The sequence below is a fragment of the Callospermophilus lateralis genome, chromosome 2 (assembly GCF_048772815.1).
Source record: "Callospermophilus lateralis isolate mCalLat2 chromosome 2, mCalLat2.hap1, whole genome shotgun sequence".
Lineage (NCBI taxonomy): Eukaryota > Metazoa > Chordata > Mammalia > Rodentia > Sciuridae > Callospermophilus > Callospermophilus lateralis.
Window position 1 is genome coordinate 82,652,781 of NC_135306.1, and position 12,250 is coordinate 82,665,030.

Below are 12,250 nucleotides of genomic sequence, written 5' to 3' on the forward strand. Positions count from 1 at the left end.
ATTTTATGAAATCTAAATACAGATCAAGTATTTCTGATAAAAATTTAGCGTTAATGTTGACATGTGGATATAAAAAATCACACTGGATTTCAAAGACTTGGTATGAAACAAATGAAAAATGTAAATAAAATATAGTTAAAATCAGCCTTATTTGTTTCATCTTACAGTTCTAATGGATTGGTACCAAAAAATAAAATTGTATATGTAGCTTATGCTATGTATCTCTTAGATGTTTGTGCCTTCAGCCCACAGCAAGTACCTTAGTCTGTTCACATTATTAATGATTTCCTGTTTTCTACGTCTCAATGGATGATGAGTAAGCGTCTCCTCTTTTAAAGGAAATCACTTCAGGAATGTTTGAATGAGGAAAATACTAGATCTCTAAATACTTTTCCTCTGGGCTGTCATGAAAGTGACTTTGGTTATCTTCACGTAGGCGCTTTTCCCCTAGAAATAAGTGGGGATGCAGCACATTTGAGGAAAGAAGATGTATTTTTAAAACTTCCATCACAAAAGTAAATTATTGTTTTATGTTTTCTGTACTTTATTTCAGTTGTGAAAGGCATCTAGGTAGCTCTAGCCCAGCTCATCCTGAGAGATGTGTAAAACTACTCAACCTGAGTGTGACCCATGGTGACCTCCCAAAATAGTGTCTTAAGGAGAAACAATGCCCTTTCCCTTTACTTTGAATAATTATTTTCAAACTCAGAAATAAATAAATAAATAAATAATTTTTTTTTTCCCAATTCAGGGAATTGAATTCAGTAGTGCTCCACCACTGAGCCATACCACCATGCCTTTAAAACATTTTTAATTTTTAATTTGAGATATGGCTCTGCTAAATTGTCAAGGCTAGCTTGAAACTTACAATCCTCCTGCATCAGCCTCCTAAATTGCTGAGATTACAGGCATGTAAGACGGTGTCCAGAACCTCAGAACTTCTATACTCATTGTATCTGCTTGAGAAGTTTATGCCAATGTTCCAGAGGAGCTGAGAATTTCAATCTTCATTTAACAAACCCTTCCTCTGAGTTGTCAGCAGGACTGGCTCACCAGGAAAATCACTGAGTAACTCAGCCATTCCTCTGTGCAGTGGAGGCCCAGTCTAGTCCTGCCCCAAGACTTTCTTTTTTATTCTTTTTTTTTTTTAATTTTTTTTTTAATATTTATTTTTCAGTTCTCGGCAGACACAACATCTTTGTTTGTATGTGGTGCTGAGGCTCAAACCCGGGCCGCACACATGCCAGGTGAGCATGCTACCGCTTGAGCCACATCCCCAGCCCCCGCAAGACTTTTTTAAGTGGGTTCCACCCTACTGACTTCCAGAGCGAGCAGTCTCTGTGCCTCTGAAGGCCATCTGTAGCAAGGTGATGTTTTTTCTTGGGGAGGACATTAGAGATGGGACCCTAAGGGAATCCTTTAATAAAAGTGCTCTTTCAAAAACTTGCCTGAATTTTCATCTTTAAAGATTCTGAGATGTAGGTGACCTCCTTTCCTGTCAATCTCCTCTCCTCTTCTCCGGATCTTCCTTTCCTTCTTTTAGCTTGGAAACAACTTTTAGTTACCTTATTCCAAATAGAAGCCTTCCCCAAATATGAACACTTGAGAACTATCTATGGAGTTGGGAGAAGAAAATTTTTGAGAAAGTTATGCTGAAATAATTGGACATCCACCTGGGTATGGTGGCTTATGCCTATAATCCCAGTGCCTGGGAGGCTGAGGAAGGAGGATCACAAGTTTGAGACTAGCCTCAGCCATTTAGTGAGGCCCAAGCAACTTGATGAGACCCTGTCCCAAAGTAAAAACTAAAAAGGGCCGATTAATTGTCCCTGGGTTCAGTCCCTGGTATAAATAAATAAGTAAACAAATAAATAAATAAATTCAATATCCATGCAGAAAACCAAAAAAACTTGACTCCCACCGTACAATACATATTAACCTCAATTTCAAGGGGACTAGAGACCTCAATGTGAAAATAAGAAGCTTTACAATTTTTAAAAATCATTATTATTATTGTTATTATTTTGTGATACTAAATATTGAATCTAGGGAAGCTCTACCACTGAGCTATCTCCCCAGTTCTTTTTATTTTATTTATTTTTTTTAATTTTGAGACAGGGTTTTGTTATGTTGCCCAAGTTGGCCTCCAATTTGCAGTCCTCCTGCCTCAACCTCTTAGTCACTGGCTTTACAGACACGTGCCACACCCTACTCAGCCACTTCCTTAAGCAAGAAAAGGAAAAGAGAAGAAACTGACAAATGGTACCATGATATGACTAACTTTTGTTCATCAAAATAAATCATTAAAGACTGGAAGAAATCTTTAGGGTGATAGAAGACATTTGCAAATCATAACTGCCAAAGGGCTTGTAGCCAGAACACTTAAGTAACTTTTTCAAATCACAAAGAAAAAGGAAAAATCCAGTAGAGAAAATGGGCAGGAGACTTGAACAGGTATTTTATAAAGTTGGCATGAGATGATCAATAACATGGGAAAAGTTAACTTAAACCTCAATGACGTACAGTCCTGTGCTGCATAATGATGTTTTGGTCAATGGCAGACCACATATGTGATGGTGGTCCCAAAGGACAGAAGTAGAGCTGAAAAATGCTTATTAACCTGTGATGTTGTAGCTATCATGATTTCACAGTGTGAGGAATCACTTCTGTGTTTGTAATAATGCTGGTGTAAACAAATGGATTGCACTGTCAGTGTGGAGAAGCACAGTGCACACAACAATGTGCATGATAATAATGACGATGATGACAAAGACTGCTACTGGTTTATATATCAACTATACTATGCTTTTTTGTTGTTGTTGCTGTTATTTTAAGAGCATGGTCTTTGTGATTACAAAGAAAAAAATAGAAAGATTGAAATGTGTACTGTACAGTGTGCTGTTACACTGGCAGCAACGTTGTTCACCTTGAGTTTATTACATCTCAATTGAATCAAGAGGCCAGGACAAGTAATTGGCCTACACCATGGAGTTTCACTATGTCCACTCTGGGATGTTTGCACACCAACATAATTGCCTAATGATGTATGAAGGACGCTGTTGACTGATGCATGACTGTATGGCCACACACCCACCAAAATGGCTGAAATTTAAAAATCCATTTGAATTTTGGTGAAGATGTGGAGGATAAACAGGAACTCATGCTCTGCTGATGGACGTGTAAATTGGTGCAGTCATTTAGGAAACAGTTTGGCATTATTAGTAAGAGTTGAAAGTGTATATGTACTCTGATGACCTAACCGTTCTACTCCTGAGCACAATCCTGATTAAATTGTCACAGAGCTCCAGAAAGCATGTCCAAGAGCATTCACAGCTGTGTTTTCTGTAGAAGTTCCAAAAAACTTCAACTGCAATAACAACCATGTCCACAGGGTAAAATTATCAATTGTGGAATATTTACTAGACAGAGGACTATATATTCTTAAAACTGGATAATTGCAGTCACTTGTAACACCATGGCTGAAAACCAAGCAAAAGAAGCCAGATACAAAAGAATTCATCCTGCTTAATTCCACGTACGTTCAAAGATAAGCAAAGAATATATTTTGTAAGTTTCTGGTTATATAAAGTTCAAAAAAGCAAGTGCTGCTTTGGAACTCATAGTTAGAAGTTGAGGACTAGGACAGCAAGTTGGGACAATGGTTAGTCCTGAGAGGAGTTGGGGAGGGAGGTACTAGTGAGCATGTGTAGGGAAGGGGCTACTGAGGGATATCAATTCCCTGTTCTCTGATCTGAGTCACAGGTCACTTTTTAAGAAGTCCTATATCTGACAACTGGGTGCATTAGTGCATGCCTGTAATCTCATGGGCTTGGGAGGCAGAGGCAGGAGGATCCCAAAGCATCAGCAATTTAGTAAGGCCCTAAGCAACTTAATAAGACCCTGTCTCAAAAAAAAAAAAAAACAACAACAACAACAACAACAACAAAAACCCAAAACAACAACAACAACAACAACAACAAATGGCTAGAGACTTAGCTCAGTATTTAAGCACCCCTGGGTTTAATCTGTAGTATCAAAAAAAAAAGTTGTATACTTGGTTTTATGTATGTTATTTTTTACAATAATAACAATTTAAATTACCACCCCCTGGGCTTTTCGTCTTACCCCTGCCAGAGGAGCATACATTCTGCCTTCATTTTTTCCCTAGTCTAATACCCACACATAACACAAATTTCCCCTCTTTACCCCCAGCCCCAGGTCACCAGTAATCTCTTTTTTTTTTTTTTTTTTTTTTTGAGAGAGAGAGAGAGAATTTTTTTTGATATTTATTTTTCAGTTTTCGGTGGACATAACATCTTTATTTTATTTTTATGTGGTGCAGAGGATCGAACCCAGCGGCCCGGCGCATGCGTTAGCACTTGAGCCACATCCCCAGCCCCACCAGTAATCTCTTATTTGGCAAATGCAATGAGTTTGTGGCCTCTTCCATGCCCCCCCCACCACCCCAGGGGTCTTTCCTGTGAACCCTCTAGTTCTGTCTTCCTTGACTTCTCCAGACACCTCTCTCTCCTGGTTCTGCTTCTCTGTCCCTACCTGTGGCTCTCTCCGCTTCCTTCTCTGCACTCCCACTCTTTAAACTCTGGTGTGTCCCAGGTTTCCCTCTGTGGTGGTCTTACCCACACCCTTGCCCATCTCCGTGCTAACAGCCTCCAAATCTGTGTGATTTAGGTTCCAGGTGGATGTGCACCACAAACTCCCTACTTGATCTACTCTCTTGTCAAAATGCCTGGAACCTCTCAAATTTCAACCAACAGCCTCAGATGAAACTCATTCTGTTCCTTATTCTAATGAGAGAGAGAGAGAGGGAAAAGAGGAAAAAAAAAAAACAGAAACAAAACAACAACAAAACAAACCCTAAAACCAAACCGACCAAACAAACAAAATTAAAAAAAGAAAAGAAGAAAAGAAAGATCTCCTGTCTAAAAAAGGCAAGCACTTCCAGGTTGAATCTCATACTGACTCCTCACTCATTAATCAATCCCAACACCAAGAGCTGTACTATGTGCTGGGCACTGTTTTTCACAAATGTGTATATTTGTATTACAAACACTTTTTATGTGTATTACCTCAGTTAATTCCCTCAACAATCCTGAGGTACCATTACTATCTTACCCTACAGGAGAAGATGGAGGGTTGAGAGCCAGAGCAGTGCTCAGACCCTGATCCTAGATGGCCCCTGAGGAACAGCCTCTTACCCGCATCCCTGCATGTGTCCACTGCCTCAGGCCTCATCTGGATGATTATACTGACTTCCTAACTGATCTCTCAACTGCACAGGAATCTCTCTCCATTTTCATTCACCTTCAAGAGGGCCACTAGGCTCACTTAGAAAATAATTGGGTCCTCTTGGTTTTGAGTGGTTCCCTCTCTCATGCCTCAGCACACATGGAGGCCACATGATCTGGCACCAGCCTGTGCTGTCCCCCTGCCTCCTGTTCCCCACCCCAGACACATGCTCTTCTCTTTTAGGCTCTGGGACAGTTCTCTTTGCCTGCAGTGTTCTGTGGACCCACCCCCCTCCTGCTTGCCTGGAAAATGCCTGCCCATTTGTTCAGTCCTAACTGCAGTTCTCTCTCCCTCTGTATGCTGTCATGGACTCCACAGACCGCCCAGCGCCAACTATATATTTATTTACAAATTAAGACTTATTATGATTCAAGAGAATGGAAAGATGGGATGGGATAGAGGCAAAGTGATTTGGTGCAAGCCTCTAGCCTGCTCTTCTTCCTGTTCCTCCTCTTCTCTTCCTTTTCCTCCTCTTCTTTTAATTATTATTATTACTTCTTTTAGTTATTATTATTATTGGTACCAGGATTGAACCCAGGGGTGCTTAACCACTAAGTCCCATCCCCAGCCCTTGCTATTATCTATTTAGAGACAAGGTCTCACTAAGTTGCTTAGGGCCTTGCTAAGTTGTTGAGATTGGCTTTGAACTTTCAATCCTCGGCCGCCGCCTCCTGAGCAGCTGGGATTCCAAGTGTGCACCACCACATCAGGCTCCCTGCTCTCCTTCTCAAGGGCAAAAACAGTGTCTCCTGCCTCCTTGAACTGGTGTCCCTTCTTAGCACTGGTAAATACAAGATCCAGAAATTCTTGTTGAAAAGCAAGCTTTGGAAGCAATGAGCCAGTCACTGCTTGTTGGTGATGAAGGTGTTGGTGTGGTACTGTGCTGCTCAGAACCCTGAAGCCTGGAGAGGCTCTGCTTTGATGGAGGAACATGAGGGATAGGAAACAGGGCCCCTGGTGTGTCCTGCTTACTGTGAGCAGCCAGTTGCAGAGATGTGCACCAGCTTTTTTCTCACTATTAGACCTGCTTTGCCCCCATGCATCCCCTCATTTCACTCTCTTAACTTATAACAGGTTTCATACTTGGTGCCCCCTTTCATCATTTAATATTCACACAGGGGACCAGGGTATGCCACTTTTAAAACATGCCATTCTCACAGAAGAATATTTTGAACTAAGGTGACTGAGAAGGAGCAGATATGAGTGAGCACTCTGCCCTCCCTCATCTTCCTAAAAGCAAGGCATATTATTTCCCTTGTCCCTTTGTCCCATAAAAGGAAGAGGGGAACAACACTTTTCACTAGGTGGTAAGTATGGGAAAACAAACCTTCCCAGAATCAGCTTTATCTTCCATTAGTCGTCCCCCCTGCCATTTATTTACAAGTTGCTTTCCCAAAATTTATTGGCCTGAACAGCCCCAAACCTCTTTCCTTTGTCTAGTCACTTTTCCTAATGTGACACCCTTTGTTAAAATGATACATAAACTCTCAAGTTTAACTGCTTCTTTCGGTTTTTCACTTTTTTGTGAGGCTCCCATGTGAAATTTAAAAAGTTACTAAAATTTGTAATACTTTTCTCCTGTTAACTCAGTTTTCATTTGTTTAATTCACAGGACTTAGGAATTGTACCTGAAAGGGTAGAAGTTTTTCCTCCCATTTAGTATCAGATGGATAGCCCTGTGACTATTGAATAGACAAACTGGGACTCAGAGAGATAGTAACTTATAGGTAGAATCAGGGTTCATGTCAAAGTCCTTTTTCCCCTTCTTCTTTTCTTATTAATTCCCAAAAGTTCTGTTTTGTCCTTCTAGTGATCATGAGGCCCAAGGGGCTGCTCACACATGCTCATTGCAGATTTTGTGTCTTTTCCAAAGCTCTCATGCTAAGTGTCAGGTCAGGAAAAGAAGCACACCTAGGAACAACTCTGAAAATCCCCATCCTACACCAAATTGGAATAGCCTGTTTTTTTTTTTTTTTTAAGGGATAATTCATTTTTAAATTAATTCATTAAGGCAGCACTGAGAATGGAATCCAGGTCTTTGAGCATGCTAAGCAAGCTACACCCCACCACTGAGCTACACCCCAATCCTGCCTGTTGTTTTTAATATGCCTCCTTCTGAGACTGTGGCACCCAACCCTGGGATGAGCAGCATTTAGATTGATGACAGGAGACTGACTTGCTCATCTGTTCTGGGGCAGGCACCAGGGCCACTATCAGGGGCTGTGGGACCTAGTTTAGAAGGAAGGAGTCCTGAGATGCTTGTTCTATTCAAGATGGAATTTCCCCCAATCTTTGGAAGGATGCCTGCAGGTAAATTCTGCAACCATGTTGTGAGCCAGAGGGGAAAAAAGGGAGGAGAAGGCAGTTTTGTTTCCTAGCGACAGAGCAAGTCTGGATCAACCCTAAGTCGTTAAAAGAGACTTTTCAGGTTTGTCAACACAAAAGAAACCAAGAAGAAAATAGTGGGCTAAAATGTGACATTAAAATTCTTGACAGTGGCCCAGTAATCCCACTGCTTTAGTTTAAAAAACTTGCCAAGCGGGTAAGGAAAGAGCATTTTTTTTTTTTTTCCATTTATTTGGTTTCAAACAGAAGAAGAAAGTTCTGCTCACCCGGAAGCCAGTGTTGCTGAAGCCCTCGGTTTTGGGGGCCGCTGTACTTGTCAGTTCCATGTTCTTTTCACCAGCTGTCTGGGCTCTGAATTCTCTGATGTCTGATCTGAAGGTCCTCGGTACCTGGGTAAAAGAAAACAGTCTCTGCTGATGTCAAAATGCCAGCTGCTGTGGCGGAAATCTGGACATTGCTTCAGTTTGGAAACTTCTATAATAATCTCCGGAATGACTTGGGCTGAAACCAGATTGGGTGGGGCCAGAGGGGCCAGAAGGGCGGAGTGGAGGCTTCTGGTTCAGGCCCGCCCACCTCTTTTATCCTTCTAATGATTTCCATCCTAGGCTTTCCATGTTCACTTCTGGAGAGAAGACTTTTGTGGTGCACAGGCGTGATACTTTCTCTGTAGACCTTAGTGAAATAGCTCTCTTCTTGTGAATAGTGTTGAGGGAAGGAGTGTTGTTGGTAGAGCAGGGAAAGTAAGAATTGGTTCCTATCAAGTTATCAACTACTGTGAGCCAGGCACAAGTTTGGTGCTGTGTATACAACTATCTCTGTGTCCCACTTGGCCAAAGGGAGGTGGGAAAATTAGCCTTTTGTTTTAGAATCATCAAGGTAATAGAGGAACAATGGTAATTAGAAAGCCATTTCACTACATCCCTGCTTCAGGCTGAGTAGTTTTAAAAAATCCTCCAACTCAACAGAAATGGCAGATAAATATAAGGTGACCAAGTGGTCACTTAATAAAAAGTACTTTATGAAAACATGAGCTGTAAAATTCTTTCAAAATAAGGATTTCCCTTTAGCCAATAAAAAGTACTTTATGAAAACATGAGCTGTAAAATTCTTTCAAAATAAGGATTTCCCTTTAGCCTTTTTAAATTGAACTACTATGTATCAAACTATTATAATTGTGTGGCTTCTGTGGAAGCATGAAAATGCTTATAATAAATAAAAAAGTAGAGGTTGGGGTTGTGGCTCAACGGCAAAGGCTTGCCTAGCACATGCAAGGCACTGGGTTAGATCCTCAGCATCACACAAAATAAATAAAATAAAGGTATTGTGACCAACTACAATTTTATCATTCTGCTTTTAAAAAAATTTAATACTGCAAAACAGTGGACTAAAGAATGAGAGAAAATACCAACTATTGCTGGTGGTTACTTTTGAGTTGTGGTTTTTATTGGTTGTTGTTATTTTCTCCTTCCTATTCAGCTATATGTTTTATAAAGGGCCTAACTTATTTTAGTATCATGATAAAGACTATATATAAAGTTAAGGGCTTGCTTCTGGGTTCAAATCCTGGCTCTTCCTCTTAATTATGTCAAACTACAGCTTAAGGGAAAACTTAAACTTTTGGCTGTTTATATGGCTTGAGAACTAGGAATAGGTTTTATATTTGTGAATGGTTGAAAAATAATCAAAAGGGAGAATATTTTTTGGCATGTGAAAATTATATAAAATTTAAATTTCATTGTCCAGAAATAAACTTTGGTTGAAACACAGGTATGCTCATCCATTTCTGTACTTTTTATTGCTGCTATTATTCCACAAGGCCAGAGTGGCAGAGATTGTGTGGCTCAAAGACTAAAATATTCACTACTTGGCCCTTTACAGAAAATGTGTTCTGATCTGAGTCACTAGACATGTGAATTTGGGCAAGCAAATGTGTTCTCTGTGCCCCAGATTCTTCATCTATAAAATGAAGCTGATAATGCTCTCTTTTTAAAGGATTTTTAAAACCTAAGTTTAAAAAAAAACTGTTGGAATAGTGCCTGACACATAATGCAATACCATTCAAACTTTATGCTTTAGCCCTTTAATGCTTCTTACTGATGAATAAGACTTGGGAATTTTCATTATTTCTTCCCCATAATTACAAAATGCTGTAATTAGTAGTCAGTGAGTTACCAAAGGCAAAAAGCCCATTTGGAAGTGATTGAGAGAGGTATGGATAAACAAAGCATATATGTGGAAAGCTTCTATTGCAAAATTGTTGGAAGAAACCATTTGCTGCAACCTGTTATAACCTCCATGAAACTGAGACCCAATCTAGCTTAAGGTCATGACTGATCCTTACTTTCTAGAAAGAAAGAAAAATCTTCATTTTACCACTTTATGATTATAATTGCAGAAACTTGACTTAAATGCCTTCCATTCTTTGTGTGTGTTAATAAAACCTTTAATGCCTTCCATTTTTGCAGAAATCTTTTTAAATGCAATAACCTAATGTGTTTTTTTGCCCTTTGGCTATGGACAAAAAGTCTGAAAAGAGTGCAAAAACACTTGAGAGCATATCATTGTGCAAGTGAGGGCACTGAGTACAAGATACTGAAACATCCGCCTGTGTTCTCTGACGACACCAGCAACAAGCAAAAACTGAAACCTAAATAGAATAAATTGTTCGTATAACCATGATCCCGAAATGCCAAAACAATGGTCACATCCAGAGGAATTTCAGTTAATATGGCATGGCTCCGAGGCTTGTACTTAAAGAGCTCTCAGAGCTAATGAAAAGTTTTCTTGCAATACCAGAATTAATGACTCTTGATGCCTAGTTTGGAAATAGAAAATGGCATCAAAAATGAGGTGTAAAGGCTCTCTCAGTTTTATGAGACGTTTAAAATCCTTCCCCGGTCATATACAGTCTTTGCTCAGTAAGGAATACCTTGCGCCAGGGACTCTAAAGTTGTCCCTTGACCCCTCTGATCTGTTTGAATCACAGTACCCCTCAAATTTTATTTAAATATTGAAACCATTGTGGGACAAACCAATCACTGGACTTTTTGGTCTAGTCATTTTTATATCCTATTCCAACCTCCAAGAGTTGGCTTAAGAAGACTAAGAACCCATGGACCATATATGCACCAGCTCATTAAAGAGAACCCAAATTCAAACCACTCCATGTTTATTAAAAGTATAAAGTTAAGGGGCTGGGGTTGTAGCTCAGCAGTAGAGCACTCGCCTAGCTCGTGCAAGGTCCTGGGTTCGATCTTCAGAACCACACAAAAATAAGTAAATAAAATAAAGGCATCGTGTCCAACTATACCTAAACATTAAATATTAAAAAAAGCATGAAAGTTTAAAAAATGTAGGGTGAGGGATTGTTTTCTTTGCCTTATGCATGCATATATGGTTTTATAGTAAGGTCACTCTTTTAGTGACAACATTTCCAAAAGGAATAAAATGAATTCAAAAAAATTATTTATAATGCTTGGCTGATGCTGAGCATGATGTATTATATGTTACAGTATATGTATATGTAATATATGTATTATAAATTACAGTATAATTTTCATTTCCTCTGGCTGTCCTCTTCTTTGAAGAACATTTTATGTATTATGTCTATTCATCTTGAAGTAGTTTAATAAATAAATAAGCCAACTAATATTGATTTAATGAATATTATTAATATTAAAAAAGTCAATGTATAAAATAATTTATACTAAATATACATATTTATATATAAATGCATAAAAATGTAATTCTAGGGGGTTTACAAGCTGGTTAAGTCCAGTTAACCATCACCAGTTATTCAGATGATCCAAAAGAAAAGAAAAACAATGAAGATGTATATTTGGGCCTGGGATGCGGCTTAGTGGTAAAGTATGTGCCTAGTATGTGTGGGCTTCTGGGTTTACATCAAAAGTATATTTCAAATTGCAAGTACTTGGATTTTTTATTTTTGTTTTTTTTTTAAAGAGAGAGTGAGAGAGAATTTTTTTTAATATTTATTTTTTAGTTTTCGGCAGACACAACATCTTTGTTTGTATGTGGTGCTGAGGATCAAACCCGGGCCGCACGCATGCCAGGTGAGCGTGCTACCGCTTGAGCCACATCCCCAGCCCCAAGGATTTGTTTTTTAAAAAGAATTGTCTTTTTGCAGTTAGGTTTTACTTTTCAACACTCCCTCTGAACACTAGATACCACGAAAGGTCAGCCAGAGCACTCCCAGCAGCCAGTATGGCCATGGCCCCTGCCATCTGGATAATGCCCACCTGTTAGCAAAGGCTTATGTGGCTGTCTGTGTCACTTTAGTTAAAATTCTGGGAAGGATGAGCTTGGCAGCAGGGGTAAACCAATCAAGAAGGGAACAGAACTAACCGCTGTCGAGCAATACAGCATGTATGTACCTGTTAGGTTCTTACATTGTTTCCATTTTATCCTCACAGCAACCATTCACCTGAAGTATCGGTATCTCCATTTCCAGGAGACAGAGTGACTTTTCCAAGGGACCCAACTAATAAGTGACAAAGTCATAATTTGAGTCCATATCTCTGAAACCAATTTCCATAAAGAGTGACGTTCTGGAAAGAAAGAAAGTCTGGAGGAATCA

General features: G+C 39.5%; 1 protein-coding gene across 8 annotated transcripts in view; it reads right to left on the bottom strand.

Moving 5' to 3' along the window:
* Positions 1–12,250, bottom strand: part of LOC143392526 (solute carrier family 28 member 3) — a 109,883-nt gene that overhangs the window by 68,178 nt on the left and 29,455 nt on the right. For 7 of the 8 annotated variants that reach the window (XM_076846112.2, XM_076846120.2, XM_076846111.2 and 4 more), the window contains one exon: positions 7,920–8,042. In XM_076846112.2, the coding sequence (XP_076702227.2) occupies positions 7,920–8,042 (123 nt within the window). Of the gene's footprint in view, positions 1–7,919; positions 8,043–12,250 lie in introns of those variants that run through there. The other variant, XM_076846123.2, reaches the window with a different exon arrangement.